General features: G+C 40.7%; 1 protein-coding gene across 1 annotated transcript; it reads right to left on the bottom strand.

Moving 5' to 3' along the window:
- Positions 1 to 1,950: 1,950 nt before the first annotated feature.
- Positions 1,951 to 15,251, bottom strand: LOC120439096. Its single transcript, XM_039609798.1, has 4 exons — positions 15,108 to 15,251; positions 14,914 to 15,027; positions 11,109 to 11,450; positions 1,951 to 2,086 (listed from the first exon to the last, which is right to left on the bottom strand). Exons 1-4 carry the CDS (start codon positions 15,247 to 15,249, stop codon positions 2,055 to 2,057), a joined length of 630 nt encoding a protein of 209 aa, XP_039465732.1. The 5' UTR covers positions 15,250 to 15,251; the 3' UTR covers positions 1,951 to 2,054.
- Between the last annotated feature and the right edge of the window lie 4,472 nt (positions 15,252 to 19,723).

Raw genomic sequence — 19,723 nt, 5'->3', positions numbered from 1 at the left:
CATCACCAGCTCCTCCTCCTCCTCAGACTGTTTCTTCAGCAGTCAGAGGTTCCTGTTCTTGGTTCATGTTCCTGAGGACACAGAGGAGAGTCAGACACTCACATGGGTCCGTGGGTTTGATGCTGGAGTCCATCCCAGCTGTGCCAGCTGATCAATATCCTACAAACACACTGATCGGTTCTCTGATCTGTGATCGATCAGCTGGAACTAGGATGAGGATCAGAGCCAAGAATTAAACCAGGTTCATACATTCATACCTGCACGGGCAGGTGAGTTCCTGTGATCATGTGACCCTACACATCCTCACTCACTGAGCTCATTCAAAGTGGACCAGCTGCAGTTACCATGGTGACCTCACAGGTAAACACACTCATCTCGGTGATCCTGTAAACATACCTCAGCTCCCCTTTGACCTCAGAGTTTGGTGCCCTCCTCCTCCTGAGATGTGCCAGCATGTCTGCCATGGCTCCCACCAAGGTTGCTGCAGAGGAGGAAACAGGAGCGAGTCTCAGAGCTCATCAACTTATTTCTACGTCAGACACACAAACCAGGTGACCGTGTGTAAGACTCTTTCCTCTCAGCTGTGGTTTAGTTTGAATAGTGGAAAAAACAGAATCCTGAGTGGAACATCTGACGAGTCACCCTCCAATGCTGGCAGGCAAGGCATACATGGAACGCCATAACCAAGTGGCCGCCATAGTGTACAGGAACATCTGTGCTGAATACGGCCTGGAAGTCCCGAGGTCAAAATGGGAGACGCCCCCTAGAGTGATGGAGAATGACCGAGCTAAGATCCTGTGGGACTTCCAGATACAGACGGACAAAATGGTGGTGGCTAACCAACCGGACATAGTGGTGGTAGACAAACAGAAGAAGACGGCCGTAGTGATCGATGTAGCGGTTCCCAATGACAGCAACATCAGGAAGAAGGAACACGAGAAGCTGGAGAAATACCAAGGGCTCAGAGAAGAGCTCGAGAGGATGTGGAGGGTGAAGGTGACGGTGAATCGGAGGACTAAGTGCAGTGACTCCCAAGCTAGGCGAGTGGCTCCAGCAGATCCCAACATCGCAGATCTCTGTCCAGAAGAGCGCAGGGATGGAGCTTCTGTTGGTGGAGTTCAGTCTTTATATGACAGTTGTAATATATTTTCGTACATGATTTATTAGTCTGACTGCATAATTTAGCAAATACTCACAGAGACCTGTGACTTCTTAACTCACCTCTGACACTGAGAGTCACTGATTTCTATATCAGCATGTGTCCATCCTTGTTGTAGACGGTGCAGGTGTAGACTCCACTGTCAGTGAGGTGGAGGTCTTTCAGGGTCAGACTGAGGTCTTTAGTTCTCAGTGGCTCTTTCTTCATCTCTGTGTAACCTCTATGTAACCCTGGTGCTGTTTACCAAGCTGATGTTTTCCACTCTCATACACGTGGACCTTCATGTTGTTGTGTGTCCACTCCACTGTGACAGCCTGAAGAAGGTCAGCTGTGGTTTTAAAGGGCAGCAGGACAGACCCCTCCCCCTCTGGCACCTCCACTGCCTCTACTTTGTTGACTGAGAAGAAACCAGAGCATGAACACAGACAGACATCAGTGAGGTTGATCCTCCATCATAGCCTCTGCTGTTTAACCAGCAGATCTTCACTCCTGTTTTCAGTCACTGTGGACAAACAGCTGTTACACTCACCTCTAAAACTGAGTATCACTGATTTCTGTAGCAGGATGGCTCTGTATGTGTTGTAGATGTTGCAGGTGTAGACTCCACTGTCAGTAGGGTGGAGGTGTTTCAGGGTCAGACTGAGGTCTTTAGTTCTCAGGGGATCTTCATCCATCTCTGTGCGACCTCTGTAACCCTGCTCCTGTTTACCTGGCTGATTGTTTCCACTCTCATACACGTGGACCTTCATGTTGTTGGAGTCTCTCCACTTCACTGTGACATCTCGAGGAAGGTCAGCTTTGGTCTTAAAGGGCAGCAGGACAGACTTCGGCACCTCCAGCACTTCTGTCTGGGAAACTGACAGGCACAGCATCCCTTCAGAATGACCCAAACTTATTAGGTACCTTTAAAGAACCACCAATGATAACCTACAGGAGAGGAAGGAATATTAAAGATAGACTTGTTAGAGCTTGCCATGACCCTATTACTCCAGATAAAACCCTGATAACCCATAACCTACATGGTAATTTCAAGTGTGGGGCATGCATTAATTGTCAATACACCAAAAATGTTAAATCATTCAAAGACCCTATAGGTGACAAAACCATTGCCATAAAGGGCTTTATCACATGCAGAACTAAAAATGTAATCTACATGATACAGTGCCCATGCAATAAAATATATATAGGAGAAACATCCCGCCCTCTTAAACATCGAATTAATGAACACAGAAGTTCGATCAAGAGGAATGATTTAACCAGCCCTGTTGCAAGACACTTCAATGTTAAACATCCAAATTCACCATTATTTTTCCTAGGCATTGAAGCCATTAAACTAAACCAAAGAGGTGGCAATATAAATTTTATCTGGAAAAAAAGAGAAGCATTTTGGATATTCCGTTTTAAGAGTCTGCACCCCAGAGGTATGAATGAGGATTTTTCTATCAATGAGTTTTTATGAATTACAGTGTTTCGTTTTTTTTTTGTTTGTTTTTTTGTTTTGTTTTTTGTTTTTTTTTCTTTTTAAATACATTTTATTTATTATTTATTTTTTATCCTAATTTTATCAGTTAAATTACTCTCACATGAGTAATGTTTATTCAATTAATCTTGTTATTTCAGCCAAAGAAGGCGTAGCGTTCTAGACATCTCATCTTTAGTCTACACTTCAGTCTAAATTTTAGAGACATAAATTAGGATTTTTTAACAAATGTTCCCATGTGTTGACGTAATCTTGTTTTCCATTTTAAACGTGCGTTTACCATTAAAGATTGCCCCTTGTTGGTTTTATTATTATTATTATTATTAATCTTTTTTTTTTTTTGACCTGTGTGTATATTTATAGTATCCTTCTTATGCTATTCATGCATGTATTATTTTCAGACATATGGAGGTTATGTCACCCCTCTCTTCCTCATCATTAATGTTCTAGTCCAACATCTACTTGGTGACCTAACCAATTAACCAATACCTACTTATGATATGTCAGCTGACCTATCTGTGAAGTTTTGACTGGTTAATTTGAATTTCTTTTCTGTTTCCTGTCTTGTATTTAAGCTGGGTTTTTTTACAATGTTTCACTATGACCCTGATGAAGGCCACAAGCCGAAACGCGTTGGTCAATTATTAAAGCTGTTCTTCGTTTCTCAAGTGTTGCTGGAGTTCCTGCTTGTTTAAACTGACAGGCACAACATAAAGTGTACAGACAGACATCTGGAGGATAAACCGGAGACACACACTCAGGTTTATCCTCCATCCTGTCCTCTGCTGTGTAACCAGCAGCTCTTCACCCTGTTTACAGTTTTCCTGTTTTATTTACAAGCTATTTTGGACCTTTGACCAAGAGCAGGCAGTCTATGCTGGCTCCGCCCCTGCAGGAACAAAACCTGATCATGTGACCCCCTCACTGCTGTCTCAGGTGGAGGAAACAGACCGAATGTGAGTTGCTGACATTTATTCAGCCTCAGATGATGTGAGAGTTTTACTGAAGCAGGGACGATGTCAGTCTGCTCCAGGACACAGCACCAGACACCACAGGTCCAGGTAAAACACACATATTCTGTTTAATTATAGGGAAATATGTGCAACCCATTCACCCATGTTAACTTTATCATCTCCTCACTGTGCCACTGTGACACACTGTAACATGCTACAGAATTAAAGGTGGAGGTGACGGATGCTGCTTCCACTTCCCTATTGTCCCTGTTGTCTCACTCATAACTCAACTTTAAGTGTACAGCACCAATGAAGGGAAGCCAATACAGGAGAAATATGGAAATATGGGGTTTGTATGCTTTTTGTGAGATTTGTGGGTCAGACTGAAAAGGATTGTGCAATCATATGTGTGTAATTGTGTGTGTGGGAGAGAGAGAGCTGTACTTTTCCCCTCTCCTTATAAAAGAAGCACATGTGTGTATGTGTGAGCTGAGTGTCTTCTTTTTGCTGGTTGTTGGCTCAGTGGGGGAGCTGGAAACGGTGGGAAAAGCTGTGTCTGGGCTCCATTTGCTGAGCCACTGACAGATTTTTGTCACTTATACTGAAAAATCAAAACAAAAAAAAAAACTTGAGAAGTAGTGTGAATGTGCACTTGCTAGAGAGGGAGTGAGACTGAGCTAAAACAGGAAGTGTGAGAGTGCTCGAGTGAATTTCAGAATAAAGGACGTGTGCAGCGTGGCATTTGTCCGGATGTGAACAGGATCTATTTTAATTGAATGGTAAATGGCCTGTATTTATATAGCGCTTTACTAGTCCCTAAGGACCCCAAAGCACTTTACATATCCAGTCATCCACCCATTCACACACACATTCACACACTGGTGATGGCAAGCTACATTGTAGCCACAGACACCCTGGGGCGCACTGACAGAGGCAAGGCCACCGGGCCCTCTGACCACCACCAGTAGGCAACGGGTGAAGTGTCTTGCCCAAGGACACAACGACCGAGACTGTCCGAGCCGGGGCTCGAACCTGTAACCTTCCGATTGCAAGGCGAACTCCCAACTCTTGAGCCACAATCGCCCCTGTTGATTGCAGGTTTCCCCAATCTTACAAACAGTACATTTGCATAATGACTGAAACCAGCCCACTGAAGGAACAATGGGCTGGGAGGTCAGTACAAGCATACAACTGAGGAACTTTTACAGAAGCCAGAGAGTAAAACAATCTTTTAAGTTCACAATTTCAAAGTGATAAATGATCACATTCAAGTTGTTTTCTAAATTAGACCTTGTTTTATTTTTCAATAATCACATTTTCTGAAGTCATTTTCTAAGATTGACTTTGTTTCTATTCTTTTACGTGATTAAATGTTCTAAAGTTCTCATTTCAATTAGATTTAGTTTTTATTTTTAGATGATTTGTAAACGATTTAATTAAACTTTGTATTTGTCTGATAAAATAGATCTGTCTGAAGTTATTGTCTAAATTAAACTTTGTTTTTGGTTAATAAAAATTTTGAAGTTAATTCCATTTGAACTTTGTTTTGCTTTGATAAACAATTTGATATTTATGAAACAGTAAACCCTGATCTGACCTTAGTTTTTATCTGAAATGGTTAAATGTTTCTGGAAGGTGGATGCTGAACTGAACCTTGTTTCTGCCCAATAAACAATTTGATGTTTCTCAAAAGTTAAATACTAGATTCACTTGGCTTTGTTTGATGAACAGTTTGGTGTTTCTGATGATGAATATTAAATTGACTCTCATTTATTGTTGTTATCAGCTGCTAATTATAGAACTAAGCTGGTAATTGTATATGTTTGTTTTTGTATCTTAACCTTTCTTTTGAAGTTGTCGTCACTCATGTTCAGTTAATCCCTACAGAGTTCACTGCTGATTGAATTTGTCTTCTGAAAGTTCCTTTAAATTGTTTTCTGATTATCAGTTTGTAGCTGCAGAACTAACTGATATCTGTTTGTTTATTTTGCACTCTGATTCCTCTATTGATTTGCTATTTGTAGTTATCAGTTAATACCAATAAAGTTAACTGCTAACTGGTTTATGTTTTGAGTTTCCTTTAAATTGATTTCTGATAGCAGTCAGTAGCTACAGAATTGACTGTTTGTTTTTTTCATTTTGCATCCTGATTCCCTTATTGATTTGTTCTCAGTTGTCATCCATTGAAAACCTATAGAGGTACCTGCTAACTGGATTTGTATTTTGAATTCCTTGTAAGTGTTTTGGGATCAGCTGACAGCTGTAGCATCAACTGGTATCTGTCTTGTGTTTATTTTGCATTTTTGACCCCTCTATTGGTTTGTTATCAGTTCTTATCAGTTAAAACCTATAAAATCAATTGTTTGTCTTCCTTTCTGCATTTGGATTATTGTAATTGATTTGTTATCTGTGGCATCAGTTAATACCTATAATACCTCCTAACTGGCCTTGTATTCTGAATTTTCAGGTCTAACTGGTATTTGTTTTATGTTCATTTTTGCATTCAGATTCTTTTATTGGTTTTGTTATCAGGTGTGATCAGTTAACAGCTATAGTGTTAACTGCCAGTTACTTTTCTTTTTAAGTTTGAGCTGATTTCTGATATTGGTAAACAGCTATAGAATTAGTGGGTATGTTTATACATTTGTCTCTGCACGTTGATCATTATAAATCAATCTTGCCATCAGTTGTAATCAATTGAAAGCTATAGAGTTAACTGCTAATTGGTTCTGTGTTCTAACCCCCCTAAATTGATCTCTGATATTAGGAAACAGCTACAACCGGTTTGTTTTTGTGTCTGTGTAAAGGACATCGATCGATTTAATTAATTTTGTCATCAGTCAGTAATCAGCTGACAGCTATAGAATTAACTGTATTTGTTTCTGATCTTTCCATTTGATCTTAAGGCTGGTTTCTCTTATCAGTTGATGATGGTTGAAATGCTCTTAGGGTCAACTGCTATTTGTTCATGTATGTGATCATGCATTTTGATTTTGAATTAAGTTAGTAGTTTACACTCTTAGGGTTAGCTGCTAGCTGTTTCTGATTTCTGCATTTTATTTTGAGACTGAATTCTCTTATTGGTTGGTGGGAGCTGACACTCTTAGGACTATTCTGTTATTGGTTGATGATGGTTAAACACTCTTAGGCTTCACTGCCATTTACTCTACATCTGCTCTTGTATCTTGATGTTTTAGGATACAAGAGCAGATGTAGATCTTGAGGTTAATTTCTGTCATCAGTTGATGAGCTATTAATGATCTTGGGGTTAGTTGTTTTGCTTTGCATTAGACTGTAGGTGTGGGTTGTTGTTGTTGTTTTTTTTAATCATTTACCAACAGGATTGAACAGCTATGATTTTGCTTGGTTTAAATTAGAATCATTGAGTTTGCAGTTTTATTTCAGAATTATTCCTTGTTAAAATTGAAATCTGCAGTTTCAGAAAAAGAAAAAGCATTGCGCTGATCGTTTCGAAAATAGAGGTTGATCGTGTAAACCTCAGTAATTAGAAAAGTTGAATTTATTTTCGGTCCTAAACAATAAAAGGAAACTTAATAATAATTAGAGCTGGGAGTAAGGGAGTCCTTATTCCTAGAAGAAAACAAAAACAGGTAAAACAAACATTAAGACTTATCAGGAAAAGGGATAGAAATTTTGACATAAATTAAACAATAACAATGAGAATTTTTTTTTTTTTTTTTTTTAAAGCGCAATGGCGGACATTGCCATTTCACCGGGAATAGAGAATTTGGATCAGTTGGAGAAATATGTTATGGATGCTGGATGGTATAGAAGATAAGAAAGCAAGATCCACGATGGAGAAGAAATTGAACAAGAGATGGGATCAGTGGAAAAAGGAAGGCTATATATCATCTTGTCTTGGGGGGCCACTACCCAGCAGTCCAACCATATTCCAAATATAAAAACAAGCTAGTGACGAATATGAGCATCCACACTCAGAATGGAAGAAGGAAGGAGGGAAATCAGGAGGCTCCAAAAGGAAGGAGATGGACAAAAACGAGAGAAAACCATAAATATGTGCTACTGGATGCTAAGAGGAAAAGGAAGACGAGTAAGAGTCAAAACTCCAGACTACAATTTACAAAGTGAAGACCAAAAATTACAAACATCATCACTAAGAACTGGGCTGCCCACTACCACACCTGGAGCTCCTACTGTGTTTAAACTGAACTACCGACTGTTTGAGTTTGCCTGAATCTGACAGCACACCTGGGGACATCGGTCATCCAGGGAACTTGAATTCAGTGATGTTGGACATCACACCTGAGGGAAAACCTGACACAGAGAGAGAAAAACAACAAGGTGCTGGTGAACAGAGTGTGAAGGAGAAGGTATCGAGAGATTGGTCGAACATGACCACCAGAGAGGATCTAGCCAAGCAAACTCAAACGGAACAGATGTCAGGCAACAAAAGCACTTGGATGCTGGGGCCCTGGTCTGAAGGAGATTCCCCCTGTTCTTCCTATAATCCCCTCCAAAACCCCTGCCTTCCAACAGACAAGCTACAGAGAGATTCCACACCAATTCCTCCAATAACAACTCAGGAGATTCCAGGAGGAGAACAGCAAACTGGAAGAAAGGAGAGGATGAGTGACTCAGATCCTGAGAATCAGTAAGACACAGGCCAGGAAAACTGAGAGATGTCATCAGTCCAAGGAAAAATTAAACCAGACCAAACAAATAAGAAAAGACAAAGACTGGCTTGCTGAATGCTGAAATAGTGCATGAAACACATGTTTCATCAGCAACATCAAGGAACCTCAAGGATGAAAATGACACAGAGGATGAAACTGATTATCGAGAAATACTCTGCATCTATCAGCAGAGGCAGCTGTGTCTACCAGACCAGACTGGAGGCAAGAAAACAACATCAACAACTTGCTATGCCAGTTCACATGATAACAAAAGAAGAACCAGTCTTTCTCAAACATATAGAAGCACTAGTGAAAACATTTCCACCTTTATCTGCTGGAGCATCAGCATGGATTTTGACTTTTGAAAACAACACAGCAGGACAGACACTTGCCATTGGAGAAATTCGTGCCTTGCTTTTCCGAACAGGAGTACACAGGGCATGGAGACTCTTGGATGGAATTTGGATTGGATCTGAAACCTGTAATAGTGATCACTTTGATACCTTATAAAACGCCCTGTGGGAATATATGAGACCCTGTGCTCAGGAATGAAAGAACTAAGGGCACTTAAAGGATTGAAGTTGGAAGCCAATGAGTCCTTGACTGAATATCTGGAACGAGTAGCCAAGATCTGGGGACATCACACAGGAACGCGACATGAGAGGAGTGAGGCAACCGTACACTTGGGTCTGCCAAGATCTGTGCAAGACTCTCTTGATGGAGTGGTTGGATTGAGTGTTATGACGGATTCATTGTGGAGAGAACATCATGTCAGGAGACAGAGAGAAATAAGAGTGAAAGGCAAAACAACGAACCAAAGGCTTCTTAAGCATTAGAAGGAAGCAAAGGATTCGGAGATCAACAACAACAAAGTTGAAGCCAAACAAATGGAGGCTGTGTTTGCTGACTTAAAAGCAGAAATACAACAAGTTGTGGTTGCTGCGTTGGCTACACAAACACAGCCTGAGCATGAACCACAGCTACGAAGACAACAACCAGTCCAGGCCCAAGATCTGGATCAGTGTGGAATGCTGGAAGAGGACGCTTTAGAGGGGAACACCAGCCAGAAGTGTATGAAAGACAACAAAGAAGGCCTCAATTGGACAGAGTCCTTTGCTTTGCCTGTGGAATGAGAGGACATTGGAGAAGTGAGTGCCCAAACCAACATCCACAGCAGATGAGGGCCCAGAGACCAATATCTGGACCACAACAACGGATTCCAGACAATGGTAATGAGAGAGCACCAAACTACAGACAAATGCTCTAGCTCTAGACGGAGAGGTGGTCCACAAGATCTGGACCGAAACCCATACTGAAGGGGGCCTGGAATATGTGCATGTTCGATTGCAACACCTATAACAGAGCCAATGGAGACCTGCACAATCGAGGGTGAGAAGATGTACTTGATGGCTGATGCTGGAGCAATAATTTCATCACTGAACATTTTAACCACTGCCAAGAGACACTCTACAGCTGAACTGACTTGGACAATGAAAGAAGGAGTGGCGTTTTGAGACCAAACAGGCATTGGCACAAGCAGTGGCCTACCTCACCAGAGTACAAAACGGATTTTCATCGATGTTTCTGAAAAAGACAGAATTGTAAATGCTGTTCTTTTTTCAGATAAAGGAGGGAGAAAGAAGAAGATTGGACAACATGGAAAATTGACAAGAAAAATCATCAAAAGCCACCAAAGATCATTGAAAATCAACATAAACCATCAACTGGAGGCATTTTTCAAGCTCAAATGCATCCACTTTGACACCAGCAAGAAAGATAAAGATCTACAGCATGCATATCACCCATGGCACTCAAGTAATCAACATTTTGTTCTTATTAAATGTACTATATAAATAAAAAATAAAGTTAAAAGTAAAACTTACGCACAGATAATGGGTTTTCTATAAATCTTTGGGTCAGGGAGCCCGGACAAGATATTCTGGTCCGAGACTTTTGTCTCACTATATAATGTTGTACAGCCCGTTTGATGGTTATCCTTTTTGTGAACGTGCTGCTGGTTCACACAGAGGTCCACAGCACTGTGTAAACTTGTAATTTCAAATGCCAAAGCAAATTAAATCTTTTTAAATGACAGACCTTTCTCCTGAAATTCCCTCTGAAACACTTTGAACACGACACCAACCTTATAAACACTACATTTGCACAATGACTGAAACCAGCCCACAGATTGAACAATGTGCTGGGAGGTGAAAAATGTGAGTCATGGAAAAAAAATCTATTTTGGCCCCTACATCATGAACTATGACATTTATGGGGATACTGACCAGTTCAATTCCCACTAAATGACACTTAAGGCACTGCAGGTTCAAACATGAATCTAAATGAAGGGAGAGAAACATCACCCCTGACCTTTCACCTTCACACGGCCTGCTTTTCCTGACCTGACTCAATGATGCTGTGAATGAAAGGCTTCCTGTTAGCAGGATGCTAACATTGCTACTCTAATATGAGACTGCATGTGCCACAGTTGTGTGTTTCATACACTCAGTGAAACTCCACACACGCAGAACAAAGTAGAATCTGACTTTCACTGATTTCCTCAACAATGAAATCTCAGTGAATGAACTAACAATGAACTAACAGGACATAATTTATACAACAAGTGAAAATGTATCTTCTCTATCAGGTTCTATTACTGTTATTATCTGTTAGTATTTGATCAGGTTTTCATTTCAGTGTCAGTTTACAGATGAAGGTGAAGGAAACACTGCTATTGGACACAAACACAAATCCGCACTTCAAATGTTTAGGACGACCTCACAACGACCTCATCATTTATTCATTACTCTTTTTAAATCATCAGTTTAGCTTCTCTGTGACCTGTGATGTGTTACACTCACCTCTGACACTGAGAATCACTGATTTCTGTAGCAGCTTGTGTCCATCCTTGTTGTAGACGGTGCAGGTGTAGACTCCACTGTCAGTGAGGTGGAGGTCTTTCAGAGTCAGACTGAAGTTTCCAGTTCTCAGTGGATCTTCATCCATCTCTGTGCGACCTCTGTAACCCTGGTCCTGTTTGACAGGCTGATTATTTCCACTCTCATACACGTGGACCTTCATGTGTTTGGGTTCAGTGAGTGTCCACTCCACTGTGACGTTCTCAGGAAGGTCAGCTGTGGTCTTAAAGGGTAGCACGACAGACTTCTCCCCCTGTGGCACCTCCACCACCTCTGGCTGCTGAGCTGAGAGGAGAATGTGGGAATTATATCATTTTTATATCATGTTTGTTCTTCTGTATCCTTTTTATTAAGCTTTGAGTAGTGGCATTTGATTAAACATTTATTCAATTTATTAAACATATAGTTTCAATCATGTTATTACTAGTGTTGGTCAAGTTACTTGAAAAAAGTAATCAGTAACTAATTACTGATTACTTCCCCCAAAAAGTAATCCGTTACTTTACTGATTACTTATTTTCAAAAGTAAAACACGATTTACAACCTGAATAGGTGATAAAGCGATAGATCTTTCAGCCCAATTCTACTTTTTCTGCATAATCCATCATACAAAATGTAATCAAATGGAAACGTCTCTTTTTAAAACTTTAAACTTTAAATCTTTTAACTTTATGCATCAAGCAAAAACTTAATTATATGCAACATTCTCTGACTGGAAGAAATTTGTTTAACATTTAAACCTATTTTCTGCACATTCCAGCACATAAAATAAAATATTTTTTTGTGTTTACACTCACTCTTTCAAATAGATGCAAGTAAAACACAGCAGAAAATAAATAAAATCAAAGACTAGTTGCTCTATTTTCACCTATAAAGCAGGACTGGGGTAGGCGGAGGTTTACCCTGGTGCAGGTGTGCCGCAGCGGTCAGTGGAAGAATCCGCGAGTTTCTCTGTGAATTTCACATTACAGGAAGTTTAGGGGGTTTTTCGCTGTAAAAAGTTTTCTTCCCACGCACAACGGACACTAATGTTTTTGTGACTTTTTATGGAATCAAACTCAAAGTAAGGTCAGTACTTCCACGCTTTAAACGCTGCACGCTCATACTCTCTCCCGCACTCGATATATTATCCATTGTTGATCTGCAGACAGCTGTTGTCACGAACGTCGCACTCGCTTACGTCGCTGTCATGAGACATTCTCGCAAAAAATCACGGTTTTAGTAACGCAGTAACGCAGCGTTCCGACGTGAAAGTAACAGTAATCTAATTACCGTTTTTGCAATAGTAATCCCTTACTTTACTCGTTACTTGAAAAAAGTAATCAGATTACAGTAACGCGTTACTGCCCATCTCTGGTTATTACACATATTGCAAAATGTGCTTAGAAAAGTTGGCATTCTGTCTGTTAAGAGGTTACAAGCTTTATCTGGTGAGGTGAAAGGTGAGACAGAGCGCAGTCAGGCCGAGGCACGCTCGCCTGCATACACAGACATTATATAGACTCATTTCTAGGTAAGAGTTAAGACATATTTTGCTTGTAACTGCATTTTGTGGCTGCATAAGCAACAGTTTTTTTTATAGAATGTGCTTCTGATGTTCCAGAGATAAGCAAGAAGAAGAAGATCAACAGGAAGCACCTGGCGTGGAGACGAAGATAATATCTTTTTGAGTGTGTCAAAGGTTGTCAACAGAAGAGCTGTGGTTATTGTAACTTATGCATGTTATGCATCTGCTTAACGCAGGAAGGGGTGTGATACCCTGACATATAAAACATTCTAAGTCTGCTTTCTTGTGGAGATTTATGCTGAGGATTGGGACGGTGTATTTCTTCCCACACGTGTGTTTAATAAAATCATTGTTTTGATGCACTTCACTCAAAAAAATAACGCTTTGAATGAATATAAAAAAATCATGGAAAGAATTTCCACGTAATTAAATTGCTTTATTTTAGCATTATCCAATTCTGTTATTCCAACTTGATTAATTAATGATGAATCAACTGTTTTACTACAGTTGAGTCCAACTTAATTTAATTGAGTTGATCCAAAATGCTTAATGGTGATAGAAAGCCATTTATTAATGTGGAAATCAGTTCCATGATTATTTTAAGTTTATTTAAAGAGATATTTTTGGAGTGTTCAACAAAGTGTAAAAACAGTCTAGAGTCTGGTTAACATAAAATGTTAATGGATTTATAATAACTTGCACTCCTCTTATCTTTACCAGGGTTGCAGTGATGCTGGGGCCTACTCCAGATGTGATAGGGTGAGAGTACTGGACAGGTCACCAGTCTATCACAGAGAGACAGACAACCATTTGCACTCATGTTCACAGATATTTTAGAAACACCAATTAATCTAACCCTAATTACTGCATGACTTTAACTGTGGTAGGAAACCAGAGTACCCAGAGAGAACCCACTGCAAACTTGGCCAGATTGCAGGTTTGAACCCAAGACCTTCTTGCTGCGAGGCAACAGTGCTAACCACTGTGCCACCGAGACTTCAAAAAAATAGGGAAACTATGATTACAAGGCTTTATATAGAATTTTCTGTACGCTTTTGTCCTTTACAGGTTAAACCACAATAAATAGCATATACGTAGTGTGTGATTTTCCTGTGGTTTCCTGTGGTCTTGTGTGATGTTGTGAATTTTCTGAATACAGGCTACTAATCACTCCTACTACATTGTATCATGTCATCTCAACAAGAATAAATTAAGTTGCTGGATTTCATACAGATCCTACATGATTTAATTACGTTCACCACAGAAACATGAAATTATTTTGTTCACATTACAAGTTTGAATTTTGTAAATGTAACAACCACCCAATTTCTTTTTTTTTTCTTTTTTTCTTTTTTTTTTTGAGTTTTGGACCAGTGGCCGTTTGTCTCACACCTCAATCACCAATCGGGACAAGAACATGTACAGACAGACAGACATCAGTGTCCTTGTATTTAAATACGAAACACTGTAATATACCTCACATGTGTTATTGTACTTGCTGTTGGTGGTGTCTGGTGAAGTCATCACAGTAGCATTACAAAGCTACGTAGTGTCCATGTTCATAGCTCAGGGTCAGACACTGTGACAGTGATAATAAAGCTTTGTTGCACAGATGTCAGTGAGTCATCATGTAACCAGCAGGTCTTTATCTACAACCAAAGGTGGAGGTGAGCTGAAGGTGAAGCAGTGCTGCTGTACACTGAACACAGCAGCTGTTGGATTTACACTCATACAGCTGCTGTCCAGCTCTTCTTACAGCAAGAAGGAAGCATACTTTCACACACCAGCCTAAAGACTGAGTGGGCCACTCTGCTGTTAAACGTTTTACTAATTTCACTTCCTGTTGCCACGGCAGCGTGACTTCATAGTGGCTCTAAAAATCACTAAAATTAAAATGATTTTTATTTTTGACTGAAGATGGATTTTAGATTGTGGTGTTGCGTGGAGGGTGGGGTAGCCCCTCCCCTCTGCCCCCTGTTGCTTTTGTTTCCAAGCTCCTCAGATTGTTTGTATCATGTGATCTGTTATTTGCATTCATGATGATTCCTTCTCAGTGGGTGGAGCCTCCACCTGTGGAAGGAGGAGCTGAAGCTAACAGTGCATCCAGATGTTACGGATGTGTTGGAAACATCAGCAGCTGTTTCAGTGATCTGTGAGGAGCTGCTGGATTCATGTGGAGGTCAAAGGTCACAGACATGAGTCAGATTGATCTCTCTGTTACTGAGTCACACAAACACACACCTTCTCTGTCCTTCATCCTTTTATATGCACAGTACACAAACAGACCCAAGGCAGCAGCCAGGATGATCAGAGTAACCAGCACAGCTGCGAGGACTTTGGGCCAGACTGGAGGTACTGTAACACAAACACAGGAGACATGAACATCATCAACATGTTTATATGAAATCACATCAATCTGACCTCTGTCCACTGACCTGAGACCTTCAGCTGTACTTGAGTCTGCCTCTGAGCATGTCCAGCCTTGAGGGCGGCACAGATGTAGGTTCCACTGTCAAAGACTGTGGGGTTCTTCAGAGTGAGGCTGAGGTCTCCAGTCTGCAGAGCGTCGACTCTCATTGATGTTCAATTTTTGTAAAAATTCTGACCACCGTCACGCTCATTAGCATTGTCACTTTTCTCTAATATCTGATTGGTTGCTGTGTAAAATATGTCACGACAGGTTGATCCTAGATAATCCATTGCTGGTGTGGACTTGGGGCAGCCAAGTATCCCAGAATGCATTTCAAATCATAAGCAGCAATAGTGGTGGCCTAAAGTTTTAAAAAACCCTATTTTTCTGTCACCAACTACACTTTTAGTATTGTTTTAGCCATGAATGTAGTGGCGTAATCTTCACATGTCTTCTCAGGTTGTTGACATGTGTTTCATAGTGTCGAACAAGCTTTTCCACATGCAGGGTGTTGGTGTGCAGAAACGCCTTCTAATCAACAATGGCCACCAGGCCAAAGCAATCCGGTCTTTAAGTGATGACGTGACGAATCCTGCTTCCAGGCCTAAGTAGTCTGTGTTTAATATGGCTTTTGTGTTGTTAACATGTTTAATGTTTTGTATTTTCTTCTATTTAATCTCAAAAAGCTCCTAAAAACAGTCAGTGATCACTGTTGAACTCCAGCATCCTGCCATGCGATTACATTTGTTCCTGACCAAGAATCCAAGAATCATCACGTTAACTTTTATCGAGTGGAAAAAAAGTTAGCTTGTTTATATTATGCTAACATAGCTGTGTCGCTAGCGGTAACGTAGCACATCATTATATACCAGCTAGTCAAACTTCGGTAACCCTACAAACGTCACTGCTGTTTAGTTTTCTGTCTTCATTTATGTTGGAAGTGATAGCAGAGCTGTACGTTTGAATTTGTTTCCAAAATCCTTCAGTCAGGACATGTTTTATTGTATTTAGATAGAAGCTAGCGAGCTAATTTTCTGCTAATTTCTAACTGTTAAATGTCATAAATTCCGTTTTCATGGATGCCTGGATGTTAAACTCAATTGTTACACCTGGTAGAGCAGAACACTCTACCAGGTGTAAAAAGGGTATAAAAGTGTGTAGTGAGGGGTTTTACAGCCTTCCAACATCTATAATAACTGTAAAAAATAAGGCTGGCTACTTTGGGGATTTCCCATATCGCGGATTATTTTTAGAACGTAAGAGAAACAACCGCTGTACAGCAGCCTGGGGTCAGCGGGTGGAGCAGGAGGCTCACAGAGTCCACACAGTAGTGTGTAGTCCTGTCTGTACAACACACATGTTCAAACACGCACACGTGATTGGTGTGTGTGACAAAACCAGCTGAAAGTGCAGGATCCGCTCTGCATGAAGGACGCGGGGACGAGCTTCTTCACATGAACAAGCTCGATGAGAGAATAATGAACGTGGACATGAGCGGTTATAATAGTAGAGGACACGCTACACACTATGTATGAAGCCACACCCACTTCTGTGTGTTTCTTACTGAGTAACAGCAGCACGATCATCATCATCATCTTCATCCTCGGTAACAGTTCCATTACAGCTTATCCTCACCGCACCATCGACAGCTGAAACCACCGACTGCTCTCAGACCACAAACCCCGTTTCTCTGAACAAGATGGCGCAAAAACAAAAGTTTCGATTCCACCGCAAGTCTCCCTCTCGCTGATAAATTTTACACTCAAAGCTCTTTACAGTGTCGAACAGAAGGAAGGATGGAACAAATAAAGTGATGTGCAGGTCAGAAGCTGTAACACTCACAGTTTGTGTGAAGGTTAAAGATACTTCAAAAGAAGAATATCATTAAAAACAGAAAGGAGTGAAACACGCCTCCTCCTCCTCCTGTGAACTGAGCCCACACACTGCACTCTGTGGCACTGATGCAGCTGCTGGCTGTGAGGTCAGACCACGGTTCATGTTTTTAACATCAAGTCTTTTCTCCTTAAAAACATACAACAAACCCTCCCCCTACTCCCTGTCAGACTGACTGTGCTGTCAGACCATACTATGTACCACACGCTGTGTGCTGAGTACACTCTGAAGTACACATTATGAAGTACACGGTGTACTAACAAAGCACATTTACATGCTTTAACCTGAATAATGAGTTTGACAACAATGATAGAAATAATCTATTTTATGCACTTATCTTTTCCTACAGTGTAGCTACAAACGACACTGAGGACAGGTAAACCAAAGGAAGCAGGCGCAGCACAGTTCACTGAGAATAAGGTCAAAATCTTCATTAAAATGTCAGAGGGTGCAAAAAGTGGAGGAACGGATGTACAGAGCCATGAGAACTGTGATAAGAGGGCAGGCAGAGAGTCTGAGGTCTACGGAGTTGTTTCAGAGGAACAGAACCTAGAACATGTATTAATGCTGTTAGACTCTGATGAACAATGATGGCACCTCAAAGGGCTTTATATTGTAAGGCAGACCCTACAATAACACATACAAGAAACTGGCAGTGAAGAATAATAATAATGTATTGCATTTATATAGCACTTTTCGAGACCCTCAAAGCGCTTTACAATTCCACTATTCATTCACTCACTCACTCACTGGTGTTGGCAGCTACAATTGTAGCCACTGACAGAATGACAGAAGCGAGGCTGCCATATCGCGCCATTGACCCTTCTGGCCATCAGCAGCGGTAGGTGTCTTGCCCAAGGACACAATGACTATACTAGTGATCACTATACTAGTGATTCCATTCACAATAATCTTATTAAGCTTGAACAAATCAAATTTATCCATGTGCAATTTGGAGTTGCATTTTACAGGGCTATTTGCTTTTGATAGCGTAAACATTTTAACTGTCACAGTACAGGGTGGGCCATTTATATGGATACTCCGTAATAACATGGGAATGGTTGGTGATATTAAAGTCCTGTTTGTGGCAGGATAAAGTCCTGCAGTAGTTCATGTGCTGTTTAATGGGGACCCTGAAATGGCAACAATTGTTATAGAAGACTGTCCTGATCTGCACTTCAGGAGTATCATACAAATGGTATGTGACATAAAAAATTAATTGCCTTTAAAATCAGTGTCTGGACAACCACAATAACTTGTTTAATCTTAATTCAATTCAATTCAATTCAATTTTATTTATATAGCACCAAATCACAACAAAAGTCGCCACCACGCACTTCATAGGTACAGAGAAAAACCCAACAATCATATGACCCCCTATGAGCAAGCACTTTGGCGACAGTGGGAAGGAAAAACTCCCTTTTAACAGGAAGAAACCTCCGGCAGAACCAGGCTCAGGGAGGGGCGGGGCCATCTGCTGCGACCATTTGAGGAGAGAGAAGGAAAACAGGATAAAGACATGCTGTGGAAGAGAGACAGAGATTAATAACAGATATGATTCGATGCAGAGAGGTCTATTAACACACAGTGAGTGAGAAAGGTGACTGGAAAGGAAAAACTCAATGCATCATGGGAATCCCCGGCAGCCTACGTCTATTGCAGCATAACTAAGGGAGGATTCAGGGTCACCTGGTCCAGCCCTAACTATATGCTTTGGCAAAAAGGAAAGTTTGAAGCCTAATCTTAAAAGTAGAGATAATGTCTGTCTCCCGAATCCAAACTGGAAGCTGGTTCCACAGAAGAGGGGCCTGAAAACTGAAGGCTCTGCCTCCCATTCTACTTTTAAATACTCTAGGAACAACAAGTAGGCCTGCAGAGCGAGAGCGAAGTGCTCTAATAGGGTGATATGGTACTACAAGGTCATTAAGATAAGATGGGGCCTGATTATTTAAGACCTTGTATGTGAGGAGCAGGATTTTGAATTCAATTCTGGATTTAACAGGAAGCCAATGAAGGGAAGCCAAAACAGGAGAAATATGCTCTCTCTTCCTAGTCCCTGTCAGGACTCTTGCTGCAGCATTTTGGATTAGCTGAAGACTTTTCAGCGAGTTTTTAGGACATCCTGATAATAAAGAATTACAGTCGTCCAGCCTGGAAGTAATAAATCACTCTGAGACAGGATATTTCTAATTTTAGAGATGTTGCGCAAATGGAAGAAAGCAGTCTTACATATTTGTTTAATATGTGCGTTGAAGGACATGTCCTGGTCAAAAATGACTCCAAGGTTTCTCACAGCATTACTGGAGGCCAAGGTAATGCCATCCAGAGTAAGAATCTGGTCAGTTACCATATTTCTAAGATTTTCAGGGCCGAGTACAATAACCTCAGTTTTATCTGAATTAAGAAACAGAAAGTTAGCGGCCATCCAGGTCTTTATGTCTTTAAGACATTCCTGCAGTTTAACTAATTGGTGTGTGTTACCTGGCTTCATGGACAGATAGAGCTGCGTGTCATCTGCATAGAAGTGAAAATTTATGCTATGTCTTCTAATGATGCTGCCTAAGGGAAGCATGTATAATGTAAACAGAATTGGTCCTAGCACTGAACCCTGTGGAACACCATAATTGACCTTAGTGGGTGAAGAGGACTCTCCATTTACATGTACAAATTGGAGTCTATTAGATAGATATGATACAAACCACTGCAGCGCAGTACCTGTAATACCTACAGCATGTTCTAATCGCTCTA

The sequence above is a fragment of the Oreochromis aureus genome, linkage group 3 (assembly GCF_013358895.1).
Source record: "Oreochromis aureus strain Israel breed Guangdong linkage group 3, ZZ_aureus, whole genome shotgun sequence".
Taxonomy (NCBI): Eukaryota; Metazoa; Chordata; class Actinopteri; order Cichliformes; family Cichlidae; genus Oreochromis; species Oreochromis aureus.
This window is presented reverse-complemented; position numbering and strand designations above follow the sequence as displayed.

Coding starts and splice junctions, on each gene's coding strand:
- LOC120439096 (XM_039609798.1), bottom strand. CDS start 15,249: ATGAGAGTCGACGCTCTGCAGACTGGAGACCTCAGCCTCACTCTGAAG. Junction 15,028..15,107: donor AGTACAGCTGAAGGTCTCAG/GTCAGTGGACAG, acceptor TTTGTGTTACAG/TACCTCCAGTCTGGCCCAAA. Junction 2,087..11,108: donor AGTGATTCTCAGTGTCAGAG/GTGAGTGTAACA, acceptor CCTCTCCTGTAG/GTTATCATTGGTGGTTCTTT.